This window comes from Castanea sativa, chromosome 8 (genome assembly GCF_040712315.1).
Source record: "Castanea sativa cultivar Marrone di Chiusa Pesio chromosome 8, ASM4071231v1".
In the NCBI taxonomy this organism is placed as follows: domain Eukaryota; kingdom Viridiplantae; phylum Streptophyta; class Magnoliopsida; order Fagales; family Fagaceae; genus Castanea; species Castanea sativa.
The window spans coordinates 52320890-52343716 of record NC_134020.1 but is presented as its reverse complement, the minus strand read 5'-3'; the positions used below and the strand labels follow the sequence as shown (position 1 = coordinate 52343716).

Sequence of the window (22827 nt, the reverse complement as noted above, 5' to 3'; positions counted from 1 at the left end):
GCAGGAAAAAAAAAAAAAAAACTGAAACGTGAACTGGAAACGTAGACGCAGAGACGCTGGATCCAAACTCCACCTTAGTGGGAAGCAGATGATGGAAGGAGTCAAGGAGTCTTTGTGAAATATGACGTGGCTTGATAATTGATCCTTAGATTCAGTCTTGCCAGATGTCATACATCCATTTAAAAACTGAAGAGAATGGGAGAAAAAGAAACGGGAGAGGAGCCCATCCCCTTCTTTTGTACCATTCAACATTCTATGGCTCCTCAAGTTAGTGGGCTCAAGCCCAGCCATTCACCATGGAATAATTGAGATAAGTACAAAAATGTAATAAAGACTATAAAGGTATTTGAAGAAAGCCAGGTTGCATAAATAATGATGGCCTAAATAGGTCCAAATTATGAAATTACTTGAGTTGGCTCTTAGCACTTCCATATAATATATATAGCCTCAAACACTAAGTATTTTAGTTTCAAAAGTATTCTGTACATTGCTAGGGCATGCCAAATATTTTATTAAAAAAAAGACTATAGTTATTGAACTAACTAAAACCAATTATACCATCATATTTCAACAATGTTTTTTTTCTCTAAAAAAAAATTGATAATTGAAGAGGGAGATTTGAATCTTGGACACTTCTATTATAATTATTAGGAGTTGTAGATTAAATTATAAAACTCTTGACATGTTTTAACTAAGTATATAAATACCATTCAATGCATATGTTTTTTTTACCATCCACTCATTTTTTTATAAACCTTGTATACATCGTTTAAACTTTAAACTAAAACTTATTGTTGTATGTACTTCTTCAAATGGAAACATACAATTTCTTTTCTACAATGATTATGCAAATCGTTAAGTACTTCCATAGTAGAAAAACGTGATACTTCATCATTCTTATAGTAATAGTGAATCTTACCATAAATTTAATTGGTGAGATCCGCTACTTTACGAGAGAAAGAGGATATCACGTCACTGTACTCCTAAGTACTAAATAATTGCATGATTATTACAGGCTAGACTTTCCCTTCCATAACCATATTCATTAAGTGTTTGTTTGGGAACAACTTATTTAGCTGAAATTGAAAACATTTTTATTGAAAGTACTGTAGACAAAGCTAAAAGGTAGTTGAAATAGTACAGTTTGGCCATTAATAATACCAAAAAATGCAATGCGGCTCATGAATAGTAATAAAAATAAACTGAATAGTAAAAATGCTGGCTTTTTAAGCCATCCCCAACGCACACAAAATTACAACTTCAGGTTTTTTCCAAAATGCACTTTTGAGGGAACCGAGAATTTTCAAGTAGAATTTATGGCACTTGGGCCTAACACGGCCCAAGTTCAAATATTGAACTTTCATAGCCTTTCGACCATGGGTCAAGCTAAAGCAGTTGCCATCAGTAGGTGACTGCTGTATAAATAGTCAGCCCATATGCTATTAGGCTACATGGGCCATACAAGTGAAGCAATTAGGTAGTTTCTTTGTAATCATATTGAAATTTTAAATTTTTTCTAGAATGCACACATCGCGTATGATAATTTTAAGGACCAAACATACACAATAGTTTTTTTTATGAGTGAAAAAGCTTTCAAATTTTAAAAAATAAAAGTAGAATTTAAACCAAATAATTTATTTTCACCCTTTTTTTAATGATTTAACAATTAAATCAATGCATAAATAAGAGCAAGTGCCATGAGTCCATGAATGAAGGCCCAAAGGTCCACAAGCAAGTACAGCGTGACAGCCCCTCCTGACAAAAGTAAAAGTAGATAAGGCTCCCTTTGATCCTATTGGTTGAAGTCAATCTAAGTGGGTACCACCAAATAGAATCTCTTCGTTTACAGGGACCCAAATATACACATTTCTTAAAGACTTGGACCATACAGATGTCCTTGATCAGGGATAGAAAGAAGGGATGTATCACAACTTTTATCAATAAATAGGCAGAACCATATGGAAGCAACATGACCTAAGCATATATGAGTTGCTAAAGATGTCACGAGGAAATAGTGAGGAAGAGCCACCAACTCTTAGATTGGAACAACCATATTAGAAGAAAAAATGGCTGAATAAAGCGACTAGCAGCACTATCCAATTAGAGTAGCTGTTAATTTGATGTTTTCTGTGTTATTGTATCCCTTTGTTTTTTCCTGTGGCTGTATGTTGATAGTTGATACTAATTATGTCATGTATGTCCTCTAAAATCTTGTGGTTTGCTCTAGCATTGCTGATTCATAAGATTTTTGTGTGAGATTGTCCTATGTAGATGGGGCTTACTTGAGCTTCTCGACACAATACTTTTGAAAAGAACCACAGTGTATTATTTTGAATATATAAGAAATCTGAGTCTACTTGCTTATCTTTTGAAAAAGGCCTTGAGCATCCATATAAACCTTGGAAATACACTAATTAAAATACATTGGAAATATAGTCAGAACAATTAAAAGACACTGGAAATGGATTGATACTCAATGACACTATCCTCACCTTATAAAGTAATCTACAACTATAAGTGGTCCTTACACCAAAATAACGATGATTCATGGTGTTTCCGATGCAAAAAGAAAACCTAGTCCCATATTTTATTTTGTTGCCATTCTCAACTACTTTCATGGAAGCCATGAAACAAGTGGAAACTACTCACTCATGCATTATATGTGACGTGCAATGTCAACCCAGAACCGCTTAGCTTTTACTTGGTTATTTGATCAAGTTGCATAGCCATTTCAGGTGTGAGATGATTATCCTAATCTCCAACTTTACCTTTCCTAAAAAATGCGTCGTTTTTAGCTGTCAACTCGTTGGCTCTAAATTGCATGATCCCACTTTTATTGATCTCCAAGCTCTTCATGTTCTCAAAAGTCAAAATTACATAGATTTATAATAGTTTTTTACCATACCTTTATCCTCCTCCTCAAAGGAGAAGGGGTAACCCATGAACTGAGCCATTTTCTTCACCCAATATATACTCTCATTCTTCAAATCTTCGCACTTTAGAAATAGTATTCTCTCTAGTGATTCTAAACTTGCTCTCCAATACCCTAATAAATGATCCCAATATGGTCCATAAGGAGATAATCCTTCACAAAAGAACTCAAATGCATCCTCCAAATGAAAATCTTCCACGGCCGAGGGCCGAGGCTTCTGCGGTGGTAGCACTCAACTTATGAGCAAAGTGCCATTGAGACACAAATACATCCTTTGGACCATGTAAACAATTTTATAACAAGAATTTATAATGGATTTTGGTAAGAAAGTGTAGGGATTGTGCGTAGCCAAAAGTGGTACATCTAGATCCAACATTTGCGCGTTTGAGCCAGCTCTGAAGTCCAAGAAAGGTACCAAATCATGTGCCATTCTGGTGAGTAATGGGTTTGTAGACTGGTCGCAACTTGATCGTGTCAAAATGGCAAAACTCAGAGCCTTAAGCCAAGTTGTGCCTAGGCCAAGTTGTGCCAGACTTCGGAGTACTACTCAAGATCACTTGGTTGGGTTGAGGCTTGAAGTGATCTTGAGCCATCAACATTCCTTTTAAGGAATATGGACCGCACCAAAAACCTTCATACTGGTAGAGATCCAAAGTCCAATTACCCTTTCTTCTTGGGATGACTGACATGATTTCTTTGTATTTGTTATGGATGTTAGGATCAGACCTACACTCTTCTTTCTTATTACTTTTTGGACCATGGTTCATTTTGAAAGAAGATTCCATTGGTACAAAGCAAAACTAGTTTAGAATTAATTGGAAATGTGTATAGCTGAACGGGAAAGAAGGTCATTATATAAATAGTAAGTTGAGTTCCTTTCATTTTGCATTTTAGCCTCCCATTTAGGCCTGCCAATGAACACTATGAAACAAGTATATCTGGTCCCTCCGCCACAAAATTGAGACCAAATAATCTAGTCCTAAGATTTTCTTTTGTCCCTTGGCTTGCCTTTTCCCTCACTGTCTCAATAATGTATCTGGTGGAGTTTCAGTCATACGATTCATATATCATGTGGAATCTGAAAAACCATGGAAACGGATGAAGTTATAGCAGACAGTCTGATGCTAATAGAACTCACGGGCCAAAAAGATGATTCAAGAACCAATTGGTCTTTAATTTGTTCGTACCCAGCCAAAGCCAAGCATTTTTGCTTTATTTATTACATGTACGTAACATATAAGTAGAAAATAGTACTATGATATGTATTAATAGGTGTAAATCCCTTTGCAATGTCGCTTACAACATAATAAATTTTAGGCAAAAATGAAAAACTGACCCACTAACTTTCAACATTTTTCATTTCAGTTCTCTAATTTTAAGTTTTGTTATTTCAATCTTTTAACTTTCAATTTTTGTCAATCCAAGCTTCTGTTAGAACTCAATTAAGATTACTGATAAACACTGAGAAATGACCGTTTTACCCTTCTTTAAAAAAAAACAATTCAAAATTAAAAGAAAAACAACCAAATCAGCAACCAAATTCAGAATTAAAGGACTTCTTCTCCACCGTCAAGGCCAGCAACTCCACCCCAAATCAGCCACAACACGAACACAAATACAAACCCAACAACACCAAATCAGCCAACAACAGACCCACCACACCTAGCAACACAAACAGAAACCCACCACACCCACGACAGAGAAAATAAGATAGCAGAGAGAGAGAGGGGCGGATCGAAGTCACAGTCGGAGCCGAACTCAACATAGAGTACTCCGGCGAAGAGCGTTTTAAGGCCTTCGATCGATGGCTGGGCAGGCCGGTGAGGTGGAGGAAGAGAGAAAAAATATTGAAGGGAGAGGAGATCGGCGACGGAGAAGGGAAAGGAGATCGGCGATAGAGAAGGGAAAGAAGATTAGCGACAGGGAAGGGAAAGGGAAAGGCGACACAGAATGGGTGAGGAGGATGATGGATGAACGGAACTGGGTCGATGAAGGTGGAGGACTGGCCGGATGGATGAGGAAGACGACGGGGCGTCGGAGGGAGGACAAGCGCACGCACGCCCGTCGTTGATGACTTGATGTGGTTCTCTCTCTGTCTTGGGTCTGATTGGGGTTTTTGGGAGAAACTTTTTTTTTTTTGAAACAGGGTTTTTGGGAGAGGAAGGTGATTACTTCTAAAGGGGTATACACAAGCTCCTGGATTTTTTCCAGTCGTTGTTCCCCTTTAATTTTTTTAATTTTTTTTACATATTTTTCTTTTAATTTCGAATTGTTTAAAAAAAAAAAAAAGAAGAAGGGTAAAACGGTCATTTCTCAGTGAGTTTAACGGTAATCTTAATTGAGTTCTAACAAAAGCTTGGATTGACAAAAATTGAAAGTTAGAGGATTGAAATGACAAAACTTAAAGTTAGAGGACTGAAATGAAAAACGTTGAAAGTTAGAGGGTTAGTTTTGCATTTTTGCCTAAATTTTAATTCATATTGAGACTCCCATTAATCAGTCAATTTATATAGCCAAGTTTGTATCACAATTTTAATTAGCTAAGTGTGTGTTGGTGTGAGTCTATTTGTTCCAAAAACTAATCTAGAGTGAGCTTCCTATTGTCTTTATAAGTCAGTCGACTTCGCCTTTAGAGATATTTTAAGATAATGGGTCTATTGTGAGGTCTCTCCCATCTAATTATTTTGCTACAAAGTTACAGTTCTCTCTCTCCCACATTTTTTTATGAGATTGACAAATTGCGATTGATGAAAGGCATTAGAAGGTTTGTGTTTGTTTGTTTTTTTTTTTTTTTTAATGTGATTGACAAATCCTAATTGATGAAAGGCATTAGAAGGTTGTTCTTAAATCATAATATGTCTAACACACCCGCCTACCTCAACTTGTAATGATACTTTCATGGATTAATTGTTCTAATATAAAGTTGGATCTGTCTAAATGGGATGCTATATTGAATTTTTATCGTCTTTCAAAGGATAGTCAATTCTTTGAAGCGGTCCAATTTGAGACAAAAAGTAATACCATCCCCCCTTTTTTTTCCTCACCATCCATTAGTATCATTCTTTTGCTTATAAAAACTTCTTATTTTTTGGATGATAATTTAATAGTTGGGAGTTAGGGATTTGAACCTTAAATTTCTCTTTTGAAAATGTAAAAATATGTCAACCAATTGAGTTAGAAGACTCTTGGCCTTTGCTTGTAACCCGGCCCTCAATTTGTAGTCCAATAAATCTATGCCACATCGTGATTATATTCCCCTTACCATTTTATTTTAAACAAGGCCCATTTACCCATGACCTTCACAAAATTTTCTTCACAATATACAAGGAAATATGTTAAACAACACATATCACATTAATTAATCTTCCTATTAAGTCTGTTTGCAATAGGAAACTAGAAGGAAACAATTTTTTTTTTTAAATTGTCAATTTAAAAAGTCCTTTTCTAACCCGAAATATAAAAAGTAAAAAAGAACACAATTTTATTTATTTGTGGTCATTATAAAAGAAAATAAATAAATAAAATTATCAGAGAGTCAAAAATTAAATTAGACTCAGGTTAAACAGGCCCAAGTTCAGCCCAACGCCCATTCCCAGCCCTCTTTGCTATGGTCCTGTGGAGGTAGCATCAATTAATATGGGCTTTTGAATGAGAGATGACTGAGGACTACTTTCGCAATGGGGGGTGTCATCAGTAAAGCTGCAAATGGCATTGGAGGTGTTATTGGAACTGCTTTTGCAGCTCCCATTAAGACTATCTTTGGCGCAACATGCGAGTAAGAATACTTTCATGCCTATTAAGTTTCGTGTTTTATACCTGTTTTGTTTCTAGCATTGGCTGCTTCACTTCTGCTACAATCAATCCACTAAGTTGTAAAGTTGAAAGAAGTTCAGTAGATATTAAGATTGGTTTCAATTCCATTCTATGTGCATTTTCCCGTTGTGTTTATTCTTGATTGGCACAATTGATTACTGATGTAATGCTGCAAGCTCTGATGCAACCATCTTCATCCTGAGCTAATTATTTATGAAAACTGAAAATAGAAATTAATTATCCGTAGTTTAATTATCTGCTAGCAGCTAAAGAACTGATCTTAAGCCAATTCTCTGTCTCATTTACTTATTGGTAAAAACTTTGGCGGCTTGCTGGAAGGATACATGTGAACTGCCTGAAGATGAATAGAACATTAATAAGTAGTCTTCAATTTCTTGAAGCAATGATCATATGGAAAACGATGATATTATATTTGGTGACTTGTGAGATTACAATTGCACTAGCAACATTTTGGGCATTGGACAAACCTGGACCCATGTGTCATAATATATTTCACAACCTAAATGCAAAGGATACATTTTTTGAGCGTTCAAAATTGATGTTTCCTAGTTTAAGTAGTCACACTACTCTCTCTCTCTCCCCCCCCCCCCCCCCCCCCCCCCCAAAAAAAGAAAAGAAAAAATCATACTAATCCATTAATTACTCAGAATTAATATACACACGTAAACGCTAGCGTAGTACGTGGTCTAAGGTTCTTTGAAAGAACCCTTTATACTTCCATTCTAATATACACACGCTCTAATATACATAGTTGATTTGGTTGATAATTTTGGTTGAAATTTTTCATAAATTTTGCTAATTAGAGATTAGTTTAAAACTACAATTTTATATATACACACACACACGGTCACTTGGCATTGATTAAAATCCTTTCGACTTTTTGAAGTATTTCTTTGATGATTACTTATTCAGTTAAATATTCTTTCACATTCATTGACGTTTAATATTTTATAAATATATTCATAATTGATGCAGGAATGTCAACAATTTAATCCATAAAATTAAGTTGATGTAAAAAAGAAATGTGAAAGAACAAATTTTTTTTTTTTTTGAGAGCTGGATGTGAAAGAACCTAGATGAGAGAATAAAAGGCTTTTTTTTTTTTTTTGTGAAAAAAAATAAAAGCCTACTTCAAACAGACAAACATGGACCAAATTGTTTGGGCTGGGCTCATTCTTGAATCTGGCCCATCTTAGCCCTACTTAAGAATTTTACGTAGATATAATTGCGTCATTACGTTGTTATAGACGCTCAATGTTTGGCTGCACTGAAATGGTTCATCATTATGCTACTGTCATTTTTATTTTTAATGTCAAAGACAAATTTTCTGTCTTCGCACAGTGAGCATCCTCAGCCCCCTTCTTATCCATAGATACTTTGTTCATTGAGGATATGAATGGGTTAGGATTAAGGCTGCTCTAGACATATATCTCAAATGCCTTAGAAAGAAAGATTAATTTAAAAAAAAAAAAATCCCCTAGAGTCTCACAAGGACATTATGTGCCAACCAGACCTTGGGTAGGAATGAGATTGCCTAGATAAGGTACCTTATCTAAGGTACCGGTAGTAATCGAGGTCAGCTAAGATGAGTCAAGTATTAAAAATTTAAGATTGTATATTTTCAAGCCTTCATTTCCTTGTTAAACAAACTCAAACTTGTTCATGAGTTACTTGATTAAAATTTTCTTATATATATATTAAACACTACCATCATTATATTATTTGATTTAATTAGATAAAGTGATTTTCATTAATAAACTATTAAAAATTGGATTCACTATACATATATTTTTACAAATTATACATAATTTTTACTATAAAATAGGCTATTTATATTATCAATAAATTACAAATAATAATTTGATATTATATCATCTTATTTACAAACTTATCAATCTTAGGTTCTTTATGATGTTTTTCTAGCAAAGTGGCATATTTTTCCATTTGTAGAATGAAGGCATTCTTTCTTCATTTTACCATGAATTTAATATGTGTGTGTGTGTATATATATATATATTGTATCACATTTTGTGTAGCAGTCACAAAGAAAACACAACAATTTCGTTCCCGAGTTTTTGGTGAACCACATATGTATAATTCTAGTATTTGTGTGGATGGGTAGGTTTTGGGTGAACCACCTAAATCTAGTATTTGTTGGCACCCCATAGATCCTAGGTTAGTTTTCCTATTTCCCATCAGCTATTGATTTTATTAATTTATCATACTCAATTTCTTTCTATTTTTGTATTTTGAATTGTTTGATTACATAATTATGGAAGTTCAAGTTCCCATAAGCGCCAGTGTTCAAAAATCCATTCAAAAAGTTCTGATTAATTATCAAATAGACCAACAAAAAAAAAAAAACAGCCCGGTGTTTTTTTAAAATCATACATAGTAGTGTACTTGCCTCTCATCACAGTCCAAATAGTTTACTAGTTACTTGTTGGATGTTGATTCATTACTTGCTGGCCAATATGCAATCAATTATACTATTTTTTAAAGAGCGTTTTCAGTCTTAATATTGGTTTGATACTTTTTATCTGAAATGTTTAATTTTCCACGAGAAAATTTTTAATTAATTAAGGTCACTGCCCATCTGTATTTGGAAAGCATCAAGCTTTGAAAGTGCAAAAAGTAAGCTGTACGTCGTCTAGTCTCTTTTTTAAGCTTACTCAAAAACTAGGAGCAAAAAATTCCATCAAAAGACAAGATGCAATGCTTATAATATGATCCCTTGCGTAAAATGTACATATTTTCACAGCATAGGCAAACTTTGATCTTTAAGGGCATCCAACAAAGCTGGAGCTGAACAAGCATCAGAAGCAATGATTGTTTATTCGGTGGCAAAGATATCTTCTAACAATATTTATATGTCAATATACAATGAAAAGTTGTGTGGACCTGTACGTAACTAGATTCGAGTGTTGTTGGTCCTGCTTCCCTGTTCTTGTGTGGACCTGCTGCTTCCCTTAGTTAGTGAAAAATTGATGCCTTTGAACTTTGATTTGTCTAATATATGTACTTTCTGGCACCGCAATGCAACGTTTTCTCTCCATGGTTAGCCCGACAGTCATAAATAACAATATTCTTCATTTTACGACAAGTGTAAAAAGAGATTAAATTTTATAAAAATAGGGTGTAAAACTCATGTTTTATACTATTCAATAAGTAATTGTCATGTCAGCATTTTATTTAAAATTCAATATATCCTACCACACCTAATAACACCTCAATAAATTCCCAATTTGGTTGCATTTATATATGAGTATTAAAATTAATTGAGTGTGATTGTATTTATTTTTAAATATATAATAAGATGATGTGACATGTTGAGATTGGAGAAGTAAAACATATGTTTTACACCATATCCTTATAGAATTTAATCTCATTTAAAAATATTACATGCAGGTTTGCAAAGTTGTTCAGCAATCCACAACAGTCTAAAATCTAAATAGTATTTCCACAAAAAAAAAAAAAAAAAAAAGGCTAAACAAAGGCCCTGACACCTTCTAAAATTTAGATTAGCAGCCATTAAACATCATAAAATTTTATTTTAACCGATTTAGTCCATAAACTTCCTTCTAAAAAAAACAAAGCTTTGTAAACTTTATGCATTTGCCAAATAAGAACATCAATTAGTCTACATACCATTAATAAATTCATAAACTATATACATGAGACACACGTGTAGAATAAAAATTATCAAAATCAAACGTTTGAAAGTGAAACCCACGAAGAGAAGAGAGAGAATGGGGGAGGACTGGAGGAGATCAGAGGAGGAAAAATCTAGGTGGGTTGGCCATGACAATTTTTTTGGGAATAACCATATATTCCCAAAATTGAAATCTCTTGAATTTCAGGAATTTTCAAAGTGGGAAGAATGGATTGACATTGGAGGAACGAGGGAAGAAGAAGAAGAAGATAATGGGTTTGTTACTATAAAAATAATGTCACGCCTTTGTTCCTTGAGAATCTGGAGATGCCCCCATGCTAAAGTCGCTACCAGACTTTCTTCGTACATCACCATTAAAGAAATTGGAGGTTCTTCGAAGCCCAATTCTTGAGCAACATTGCAAAAGAGGGACAAGGGAAGACGGGCACAAGATTTCTCACATCCTAAGCATCAAGTTTGGTTCAGACTAACATTCAGAGGTAACTCTCCTTTCTTTTTTTTTCAAAGAAATAATTTTTTTTAGAAGAATGTGGGAAGCCCTCACAGCTCAAATTCTGTTCTTGCTAATCATCTAGTCTTAATGTTATAGGATTAGGTAGTAGTACTTGCTTTCTCAAGTTTCTAAGTCAATATCTAGTGCTTGTTCTTTGTCTCAGACCCAGAAGTGCTTTTCAATATGGAAGAGTGCAAAGCATGGGAAGCGGCTGCCATTAGGGATCAAGATATTGTGAATACTTTGACTTCATTAGTTGGATTAGGTAACCATTACAATCATGTCAAGGAAGAGAACTGAATTTCTTATCGGTTTATTGTGACTTCGTTGCTGTCTCATGTCAATCATGTCTCACTCAAAGAGTTCCCTCTGGTGTTTAGTTTCTTTCCTTCGAGAAGTACTTTATTTATCTTCGTCCATCCTCCTCTGTCTTAGACAAAGTATGTTTTTAAATTCTCTTCCTTTATTTTCCTTCTCGCTGTGGTGGTGGTATTACTTCTAATTGATGCTTGTTACCATGAATAACCCCTATCCAGCACAAGAAACAATTCCCATTTTACAAGGGAATTCCAAGGGCCAGCACTTGGACATATGAGCAAGGATTCTGAACTGCCAAGGAAGTATGTGTTCCCTTTGTACATTCTAATGTTGCCCCAAATTTGTCTTTCAAGTATCGATCTGATGCTTTATTAGGTTTTTGTTTGGCATGCCGTTATTCAGTTTCTTCTATCTTCCTCTCCACTAATCTGTTGGTATGATTTTCACTCATGATTCAGATCTCTTACAAGGCTCTTTAGGTTAGTAGCAGAACCAGTGTTTGAAATAGTATGCATGAAGAATGGTGCTGGATGCAACAGTGAAGAATTTTATAGCGATAATGATCTGAAAGATGACCTCCAAATTTCATTCTTTATAGCCTTATGTTTACATTGAAGGTTTGCATTTTTTCTATGGATTTGAAGTGTCTTGATCATGTATTTATTGTGATTGTTAATAAAGATCTTTGTTGTTTGGATATTATTACATCTTTCTTTTGAAAACCAATTGTCCATACTATTTGTGGAGTCCATGCACTGTCTATAACCTCTGGGTGCTAATACTGCATCTAGCATAGGTAACTATATATTCTTCTTCTTTTCTCATGAGGTGCTTTTTATTTGCTAGCTTTTTAAATCATCCTACCATGTGGTTATGTATGATTTAAATCATTTTGGATTGTGGGTAAAGTGTAGATTAACATTATATCATTTATGTTTGGACAAAATTTGATTTTTCTTATTATTCATTTATGTTTTAATAGTATATCAATATGGGTCTTGCGAGTTGTCTTGATTTTGGGTATTTATTAGACTAATCTGACATAACTCTTTTTTTTGGGTATGTAGTTGGTTCTCTCTCTCTCTTTTGCTTCATAGCTTCGTTCTCACACCTAAGAACCAAAACAACTAAACCCTCCCTGCCATCTCCATGGCCACACACTTCGGGTTTGTGTTTTTTTTTTTTTTTACTTATTTCAATTTCTTATTGTAATTGAATTGAATTTCATTATTTGTATTCTTGAATGTGAAATAATGAAAGATTTGAAATTGGAAATCTATTTCCTCTTAATTTCCCTTCTATTCTATAATTTTGATGCATGAAGTATATTTGAACTTAATCATAGACATTGTTGCAAACAATAATCTGCTTGCCATGAAATCATGAAGTTTATTGGAGGACTTTCATTATTTCATGTCCTTGTTCTTTAATGACTTACTTAGAGTTAGATCCTTAAACAAAAATAAAAAATTTCCTATTCGGTACATTGCATATTTGACTTACCTAGCAACTAAATCAGTGTCGAGACTTGACTTTGGCATATTATACCCCAAAAGAAATTTTTAGTGCTACAGAAATGCAGGTAAAACTACAACAGAGAGGAGCAGAAACTTTCAAAATTTTAGCAGTGATTTCCTCTCTTACCAGCTCCCATCACTGTTTCTCTGTGCCTAACTGCAATGAACTTATGAGATTGTTTATAACACCTTGCTATTACTCAAATTCTATAACACTTAACACACTGCTATTAATTTGAATTCTTTAACACCACATGGGGATGATATCTTTGTATCTTTTACTAGAGAGGAGGTTGAGCTTTTGGGGATGGTTTTGATGGAGTAAGGGAGTGGGATTGTCTTGGTTAGTGATTTGCCCATTACAAGCCAGCCTACTATCGGGCAGCTACCAGATTGAATCTAGTCCAAAAGGGTTGAGAAAGATGGGTTTGCCAAGGATGACACAAAAAGTCAGAAACCTTGTTGGCTCTCAATGGTGCTATAATGTATGTTCTTTAATATTTAAATCTTTCAGTTGTAACTTCTTCCACTGTTCTCTTTAAAACTTGTTTACTTATATCTGAACAAATGTTAAGAATCCTTAAAGATCATCTTTGGTCAATCCAGGGTGCTAAGTGGGACTCAGCCATCTGGTAGCTAAGAACCTAGGTCAATTAGTATTCTCAAGAATGGTCTTATTTCTTTCCAATTAATGGTCTTAAATCTTTCTAACACATTTCTCTTCCAATTATTCATCTTAACCATATCAGCCAATTTATAATGAGAAGTTAAATTAGCTTCACCTAAATCTTGGGGCAGAATTAATTTCATGCAGGATTCATAGGAATGTATGCTAACTGTGATGAGGACTTGTGCTTGATTCCTGAGTCACCTTTTTACCTTGAAGGAGCTGGTGGAGAATTTGGAGATTAGCTACTCCAGGATGTGAGTCTGCGGATATCTCAAAGATGAAGGTATGGATACTTGTATGCATTCTGTTGCTTTGGTGTTAAATGTGCTGTTTGTCAAGCCTGGCAATTGCGAGCAGATCACCTTTGAAAATTAGTAGAGAAATGAAGAGAAAAACCTTGTAATGACCAGAAAGTTTCTGTATATTGGCTTAAAAGAAGATTATATTGTGTACATGTATTTTTAGGTAAGAATCTACAACTTCAAAGGAAAGGCCAGACCAATCCCTATAATCAGTTTTTAATTGATACAAATCAAATCTCTAGAATCACGGGGTAGATGAGCTGAGAATCTGGTGTTGAAATATGGTGCTGAAATCCAGGCTAATCAAATCAAGTCTGGGAATCACTGAACAAGAAAGAACTCAAAGAGGAGTATTTTGTAGCAACTAATTCCGGCTTTAAAGGCTTGGCTATAATTTCCTTTGTTATTTTTTGTTTCTTGGGATCACTTTACGAAATTGAAGAAGATGGTTATCTAGTCTTAAATGTTTAGGTTAGTTATTGTCTTATTGATACTTTATCTTCATGTTATTTGTTTATTTCTAGATTTTTCCTACAATCTGATGGGCAAAAAATAGGACTTATTTTGCTTCTGTTGCAGATCCCAGTACATAATATGCGCTATTCCAAGCAATGCTTTTGAAAATGTGTGTTGCATTCCCTTTGCTCACAATCATTCATGGCACTCTAAGTGGGAGACATGCTTACATACCATTCCATTTAAGTTCCTTCATAATTTGAATTAACTTTATATTTTCCTTCGACTACAAGTGTATATTCAAAATTTCATTAATTGGTAGATGCAGCGAAAAACAAGCTTAATTTGGTATGCTGGTTATCTTTAGTAGCTAATCTAATTTGGTGCCTCATGAAAAGAAATCTCGCTAATTGGCCTAATATTACTACATATTATTTTTATTTAGAGTTTTTAATGCTTGAAAATTATTAAGAATAACGAGAGTGCCCTAAGGGTCCATTTTTTTTTTTTTTTTTTTATAATCATTACTTTTGAAAGTTATACATTTTGGTACTTGCTAGTTATCAAGTTTTAAATCAATATCCAACGTTTGTTTCTTGTTTCAAAGGCTGAAGTGTTCTGTCAAGTATGGAGGTGACAACTAGGCGAGAAGAAGAAATCACAAATATCTTGGCTTTGTTAATTGGATTAAGAGTTGGGTATTATTCTATAGTAAGGTATATCTGGATATTCTTCTTAGTCTTCTGTCTAAACGCAGAGGTTATTGCCAGGCAAGAGGACTTCTACATCGTGATGATTCTGACAACTTGCTGCAACAACGTATAAGCAGGTTTGCTTCATGTTAACGATTGTAAACAACTTCTAAGTTGTTTACAATGTAATTGCATCTTTGTTGTTGTTGTGGTGCATGTGCTGTCTCTAAAAGGGGACCAGAACTTTTTGCCATAACCTAATAAACCCTACAGCTGGGACCAGCAAGCACTTCACTGTTTAGTCTTTTACCTGGTGCATATGATTAGGTGGGAAGAAAGGGATTTGGAAAGGTTGGTCGCATCAATGAAGCAGAGTTCTTTTTTGGGGTTTAGTTTGCAGGAATTTTGTTGTATTCTTTAACCTAACGTTCACACTTCACTGTCCCCAGTTTCTGTAGTTTGCCTAGCTTTGTCTTGTTTGTTCTCTATTAATAATATCCTTTATTAATTCATCCAAAAAAAAATAAGCTAAGATTAACTGCATTATTTAGTCATTCTTAATATAACATTTTTTCATTATAAATGTACATTCTCAAATTCTTGAAATTGTAGGAGCAGTCATGCTTGCTATTAATGTCCTGTGAACTATTGTGTTCTTCTATCTTCTTCTGCATCTATCTTATTGAGCAACAAAAAAACCCATCGGCACTCCTTGCTCCTAGACTTCTATTGGTTTCCTCTATGGCCCTGATGGTTGTTTGTGTTTTGTTCGTTTATTTTTTCATAAGACTCAAAGTGGATTGAATTTCAGTTTTTTATTTGAATTGCAATCATTCACAAGGAGTAAAAATTGAATTGCAATTTATACACTTATTTATTAGGTCCTGAACCCACAACCTACCTCTCCATTATATTACAATCAAATTCTTTTCTGCTGCATCTCCATCATATTAACAGTTTCTTCTTTCCTTTTCTCCCCTTTTTTGGGGTCTTTTTTTTTGGGTTTGTCTACTTTCTTTCATTCCTATGGCATAAATATATTGGTAGGTGGTGTAAATATAGTTCTCAATGTTATTTTAATGAGTTCATGTCTACAACATATTTCATTTTAATTCGTCTTTGATGTTTTTGGGCTTAATCATTCACCTTTGGTTTTTTTGCAGGTGAAATCATCCATGGTCTACAACTGGAATGGGTCGGTGTTTGTTATACAATTTGAAGGATATGATTCACAAACTCATTAAACATTGGACTTTCAATGTATTTGGCTGTAGTATGAATGGATTTATCTTCTATATTTGTATTTGGTTATAGTACATTGGACTTTTGATGTATTTGGCTGTAGTATGTGGTTTTTGTGCATGATTGTACTCTTTTTTTTTCTTTTTTCTTTTTAAATCTTATTTTGAGGGTTAAGAGGCCCTTAAATAACCTTATTTACCAAGAGTTCCTTAAATAACCTTATTTATCAAGGGTTTTATATGTAAATCTTTTAACCCTTGGTAAATAAGGTTATTTAAGGGTTTCTTGACTCTCAAAATAAGATAAAGCACTTGTTTTGAGGGTCACGAAGGGCTTCAAAATTATCTTTTCGACGGTATAAGTTTCGAAGATTATCAAGGGTCAATTAGACTCTTAAAATAATTTTTCTCAAGGTTTTTTATTACCTTTTTCAAGGATTTTGACCTTTGAAAAAAGTCAACTTTGTTGTAGGAGTATGTTTTTTTTTTATAGGTAATCAGAAAACTTATATTAAAGAGGGGAAAAAATAAAAGTGAAGTACAAAATGTTCATGATGATGAACAACAAGAGAAAATGGAACACACAACAACAAGGGGAGAGTCAGGAAACTAAGCTAAGGGAAGACATAAACTCAGAGAGAGAGTAACACTCAGTAAAACCCCTTGTGGTGATTTTCACATAATAAAACTGCATTTCTTGAGGATATATAGATCTTACATGATATTTTCATTGCTAATGAACATTGAGGCTAAGAATTAGGAACCTTGGGCAAATCTGCAAGTTAGCTGAAATACAGATTGTTTAGTTTGAGTCAAGTTCAATTAACATATGTTATTAAGTCGGTACGTCATTGCACAAATCATACTGAAATTTGGCTGCTGACTTAATATTCAGCTGGCAATCTTAACTTTGTTTTACTGCGTTCTTGTGATAGAATTGGTTTAAGAAAGTCTAGAAGTTGGGAAGAGGGTCCTTTATTTATTTTTTAAAATGTAATCTAGGAAAGAACATATTTGTGTATAATTGTCTTCTGCATTTGCAGTGTACAGGCACAAAGTAGAGAATATTAAACCAGACTTCTTATTGATGGCTGTGAAGGCTTTAGTAACACAACTAGGTTTGATATTGGGTGTCTGTTCTGAGAGACAGAAAGATGGGGGTAATTGTCCAAATATTTATTTGTTTTAACTTTTAATAATGTTTCTTTCTGTTACAGTACTAAGTTTTGTTATATGTGATTCCAGGCCAATAGGATAACACCATCTGAGATGAGGAGAAGCTGTACCGTGGCTCTTGACAGTGTCAATTTGAGCAAAAATTGCTATTCAGATGTCATACCATGTATATGTCGTTTTCAAATAATGTTCTCATATCTTTATATTCACATACTAGGTTTGAAGGGCAAATATAAGAGTGACCAGATTACTGTATTTTTGTTGATTTCAGTCGACAAGAATAGGGTTGTTCTTAACTCATGTAAGGATTACAGATTACAGACCGGCAGCAAGGGGCTACATCAATGTGAGCCTCATCATGGTAGAAATTAATAAAATAATGTTTAGTTGGTAATGCCTGTTAGGAGTTTATATGGAGTTTGGATGTTCTTGGTTTGACCCTTCAATATGTCTCTGAATTGTAGACTTCTTCCTCCGAAAACATTTCTCAGTTTATTGCCACACAAGGTCCATTGCTACAAACTTACGAGGATTTCTGGGAGATGGTAATGCAGTATCGTTGCCCTGTGGTTGTGATGTTGACTAAATTAGTCCACAATTACAAGGTACTTCACTGTGTAGAGTTTAAGGTAATTTTTGTAATTTCCAGGTTTTGTTATCAGTGGGACTGGGATTCTTGATATTTGGATAAGTAGTCCATCAAAAAGGTTTCAAAGTTTTAATTGGAAATGTAAATTACTGTTTCAAATGAAGATCTTTCATATTTAGATCTTGTTTTCTCATCCAATGCATATCTGTTGCAACTTGCAACCAAATAAATTTTGTTGTGAAATATCAAATATCATATGAAGGATTAGTAACATCAACTGTGTTTGTTGTTGGGTATATTTACAATGAAAATGGGAACGGTGAAAGAGTTAGATCTTGTTCATGCTAAATGCAAACTCTAGGTTTTTTCTACTTGTAGAATGAACGGCATTTTTTCTTCATTATACCATGAATTAATATACATATAAGCATCCACATTGATGATGCCAAAATTCTAGCAATTTGGCTCCACAAAAAGCTACTTTATCTATTTTACCGCCTTACTTTACAAAACACTCAATATCAGTGATTTTATTTTAGTATTAAATATAATATAATAATATAAACAACACAATAAAATAATATATTTACTACAATAAATAATAACCACCACCACTAACACAATAAAATAATATAGCTTTTAATAAATTTTTTTTTTTTTTTACTATCTTAGCTACAGTGCACAACCAAAGCTCAACAACCAAATTTTTTAGCTTTCCCTCCACCATTACAACATGGTTTTTAGTATTAGTAGTGCTAAAAATAGCAATATGAATTTTTAGCACCACTAATGTTAATGCTCTAAGCAGTAAAAAAATCCATTCAGAAACTTCTAAATATCAAATAGACACAAAAAAAAAAAAAAAAAAGGCCGGTGTACTTCTTAGAAACATATATAGACGAAAGTCAGGAAACATAGTAGTGTAATTGCCTCTCATGGTGGTTAATTAATTCAAATAGTTTGCTAGTTACTTGTTGGCCAACTTATGATCAATTATACTGTTTTCTAAATAATGTTTCAGTCTTAGTAATTTGATAATTTTTCTTTGCAATGTTTAACTTCCATAAGAAGAATTTTAACTTAAGGTCACGGCCCGTCTGTATAGGCAACACATCAAGCTTTCAAAAAGGTAAGCTGTCATGTATTGGTTCTTTTATAAACACTAAAACTAAAGCAGAAATATTCTATAAAAATGTACATATTTTAAGAGCAATGGTAAACTTTAATCTCTTAATAGCATCCAACAAATTAGCCTTGAGCCTCTCTCTGTGTGCATGCATGGCTGTGCTTTTCTTTGTATAGACAAAGCATTAAGCTTAATTTATTATGTACTTAGGCATTCAAAATATCCAACAGTTCTTGCACCACATCCTTATTAAATTTAAAATGTCATGGTAAAATCATGTTAAAGTACGATTATAAACTTTTAATTTAAGTTGTGATTATGTGAATTAGCAAGCTATGTTTGTGGTAGAGTTGATTTTTATTTTTTATTTTATATAAATTTGGAAGAGGAGGGGATGAGTGTGGGTCTAAGGCAGAGTAGCAAATACAATACTATTGGAGTAGAGTATAGAGTTGATATATAATATATCTTACAAAATACCATTGTTCCCTCTCCTCATGTAAACGTTCATTATATAAAACCATTGACTACATATAATGTTGTGACTTGTTACCCTCATGACTTTGAATTGGCCAAAATAGTTTTTATTTTATTTTAAATATGATATAGAGAATTATCAAAAAGTAGCCAATAGAATATGTTTATTCTCAATTTTTTATATAAATGTTCCTTACATAAAGACCAATGACTATATACAATGTTACGATCATGTTACCCTCGTGACTTTACCTTGAAATGATAAATAAAAAGAATGATATGATAGCAGGAATTATTAAAGAGTAGCCAATAGAATATATTAATCCTCAATGTTCTATGTAAAAATGTTCCTTAATTTTTTTATTTATTTGAACTTTACATGTAGCTTGTTGTACTTAATTGGTTCAGAAACATGATGAATGAGGCTTGTAAGTGGGGCTACAAGTAACAAGTTTATAATCAAAAGTTCATTAAATGAGTTATTTAAACTGAGGCAGGAGCATATTGGTTTTATTAATGGCAACTAGCAGTAATTAATATATGATATGGATTTGTTTTCTCATAGAGAATAAGCCACATAGAGAATTAGTATTTTTTTTAAAAAAGTGAAATAAGGGTTGAAGGTTGACAACATAGTATACTGAAAGGTAACTTCTAGAAGGGACTTCTTCCAGAGTAATTATGGGCCTGACATAGCTCATAATACCATGAAAAAGGGGAAAAGCCCAAAATGGATCTGCTGCAGAATGATCTGAGCAAATTTGATACATAAGAACTTGGGCAAGCTGAAACAAATAGAGCCTAAGACCCTTCCATTTTTATAACCCAATAGTGTAAAATGGACCCGTATAGGCCCAAACCTTCTGTATAAAGGGATAAGACTTAAGAGCAAACCTGTCTATCCACATTTAAGAGAACACGCACGAAAGATATTTGGTACATTGTGCTTTATCTTGATTAGGTGGCATTAATCTTTTTATTTGCAAGCTTCTTCTACTCCTGCGACGTTGCTACTTGCTTGGGAAAAGAGCAATTACATGGTATATAATATAATGCCAAAAGGATATATATAGTTTACTGGTTTGGTGGGCTGTGCTTTTCATGGTTAGGTAACAAATTAATTAAGCTTCTTGTTGATTAATTTACTTGTTCCCATATGACGTCGCATGGGAAACACAAAGCTAGATTGTATAAAAAAAAGGTACGTAGTGGAGTCCACTACTTGTTGGTGTATTTTTCTCTTTTAATTAACAATAGCCACTTGCATATTAAACAAGTTGCTTGCCACCTAATCAAGGAAAGCACAACTGAAGTTCAGCACATGCTGTTTATCAAAAAAAAGAAAAGCACAACTTACCTAACGGAGTGGACCATTTAAAGCACTCACATATATAAGTTCAACTGGGGCAAAGAGCATATTGGTTTTTAGAATATGGATTTGCTTTCTCGTTTTGTGTGTGCAGCCGGTGATTTATTGAGAAGCAAAAGAATCCTCTACCATCTACGCATCAACAGCTCTACCAATGCAAAAGGAAAGCAATTGGCTCGGTCGTCAATGTAAACGCACAAATGTACGTAGGGAATGGACCCTACATAATTTTCCTTTGATCGTGCTTAGTGGAATTATAATAATCCCACTCAATTGTGTAAATATGTTATTTAAAAACATGTTGTGTTATGTATAGGAAACCTAAGACCCCATTTTTTGATTGTCTTCCTCCTTTGTTTGTTCTCACATGATCATTTATTTTCAAACAAGTTGTTTGTTGACCCTATACAATTTTCCTTCAATCATGCTTAGTGGAATTTACATAATTTTTCTTCAATCATGCTTAGTGGAATTATAATGAACCCTACATAATTTCCCTTCAATCATGCTTAGTGGAGTTATATGGACCCTTACATAATTTTCCTTTAATCATGCTTAGTGGAATTATAACAACCCCACCCAATTGTGTAAATATTTTATTTTCAAACAAGTTGTGTTATGTATAGGAAACCCTAAGACCCCCATCCCATCTTTTTCAAAAAGAAAAAGAGTATGATATGGCTGATGAGGTGGCTTAATAGGAGCATAGCAACATTAAATGCTACATCTCAGCTTTTAGATCATTTATTTTCAATCATGCTTAGTGGAATTATAATGACCCCTACATAATTTCCCTTCAATCATGCTTAGTGGAATTTACACAATTTTCCTTCAATCATGCTTAGTGGAATTATATGGACCCTTACATAATTTTCCTTTAATCATGCTTAGTGGAATTATAACAACCCCACCCAATTGTGTTGATATTTTATTTTCAAACAAGTCGTGTTATGTATAGGAAACCCTAAGACCCCCATCTTTTGATTGCTTCCTCCTTTGTTTGTTCTCACATGATCATTTATTGTCAAACAAGTTGTTTGTTGTCCCTACATTTTTTTAGAAGAAAGTTGAAGTCAATTTGGGTAGTTGAATAATCAAATATTTGTATCTAACGAATAATAATGTTTGTACATGATCTGTATTTAATTATTTTATATAAAAAATTAAAAAATTATAAAGAGAAAAATGATTTAAAAAGAAAAAGAAAAAGAATATGATATGGCTGATGATGTGGCTTAATAGGAGCATAGCAACATTAAATACTACGTCTCAGCTTTTAGATATATATATATATATTTGTCGCTAACTTGTGCGATGCATAGAAATAACTATTGAATGAGTTTCAAGAAAAAAAAAAAAGACATTATTTTTTAGTTTGAGTAGTAAGCAAAAACGCATAAAATTATAAATAAATAAAAACAATATTGAAAAAAATGGCACAAAGTTTTATTAGTTAGGCAAAAGAAAACAATGTTATTTTATTTATTAGTAGTTTTTTGTGAGAAAGAATAAGGAACAGAATATTGCGTAACTAGTTTAGTTTGTGTAATATATAGGTATATATAAAATAGTTTGTAATATATATGTCAAAAGGTGTCTTTTGAAATGTTATAACTCTTCAAATTTGATATACCAAAAGGTATCTATTGAAGAGTCATAACCCTTCATATTGGATATATCATAAGGTACCTATTAACCGAAAATGTGTCTATTTAATGAAAATACGCCTATTGAATGAAAATGTGCTTATTGAATGAAAAGTTGCCTATTAATTGAAAATAAAAATTGAAAGGGCATAACTTTTCAATGTTTTTAAATGTATACGTGGCATTAATTTATGTAACCACATGACACAATATAAAGTAGGCAACAAAAAGTCAAATATTTCGCTTTTATATTACATAAATGTATGTAAAAAAAAAAAAGGACATTAGAGCATAATTAAGTGAATAATCGTGGCAG

The 22827-nt window shown here is 33.4% G+C and overlaps 1 protein-coding gene and 1 pseudogene across 21 annotated transcripts; one reads left to right on the top strand and one right to left on the bottom strand.

The window, feature by feature from the left end:
• Positions 1–2649: 2649 nt before the first annotated feature.
• Positions 2650–3717, bottom strand: LOC142607235 (flavonol sulfotransferase-like; annotated as a pseudogene).
• A 6765-nt stretch (positions 3718–10482) lies between these two features.
• LOC142607926 (uncharacterized) lies at positions 10483–18095 on the top strand. Of its 21 annotated transcripts, XM_075779595.1 has the most exons (14): positions 10492–10918; positions 11096–11372; positions 11469–11552; positions 11709–11867; positions 12318–12416; positions 13053–13252; positions 13582–13720; positions 13903–14210; positions 14319–14364; positions 14803–15024; positions 16051–16082; positions 17172–17288; positions 17374–17665; positions 17769–18095. In XM_075779595.1, exons 12-14 carry the CDS (start codon positions 17283–17285, stop codon positions 17888–17890), a joined length of 420 nt encoding a protein of 139 aa, XP_075635710.1. In that variant the 5' UTR covers positions 10492–10918; positions 11096–11372; positions 11469–11552; positions 11709–11867; positions 12318–12416; positions 13053–13252; positions 13582–13720; positions 13903–14210; positions 14319–14364; positions 14803–15024; positions 16051–16082; positions 17172–17282; the 3' UTR covers positions 17891–18095. The 21 variants fall into 21 exon arrangements, 19 of the variants coding, with proteins under 19 accessions (XP_075635721.1, XP_075635723.1, XP_075635722.1 ...); XM_075779601.1 differs by having other exon boundaries at positions 10490–10918; positions 13654–13720; positions 13903–14364; XM_075779604.1 differs by lacking the exon at positions 13903–14210 and having other exon boundaries at positions 10491–10918; positions 13654–13720.
• The last annotated feature ends 4732 nt before the right edge of the window (positions 18096–22827 follow it).

Bases quoted from the DNA above. Each gene is read 5' to 3' on its own strand.
- LOC142607926 (XM_075779606.1), top strand. The intron at 17,666-17,768 runs GTAGAAATTAAT...TCTGAATTGTAG, and splicing joins TCAATGTGAGCCTCATCATG to ACTTCTTCCTCCGAAAACAT.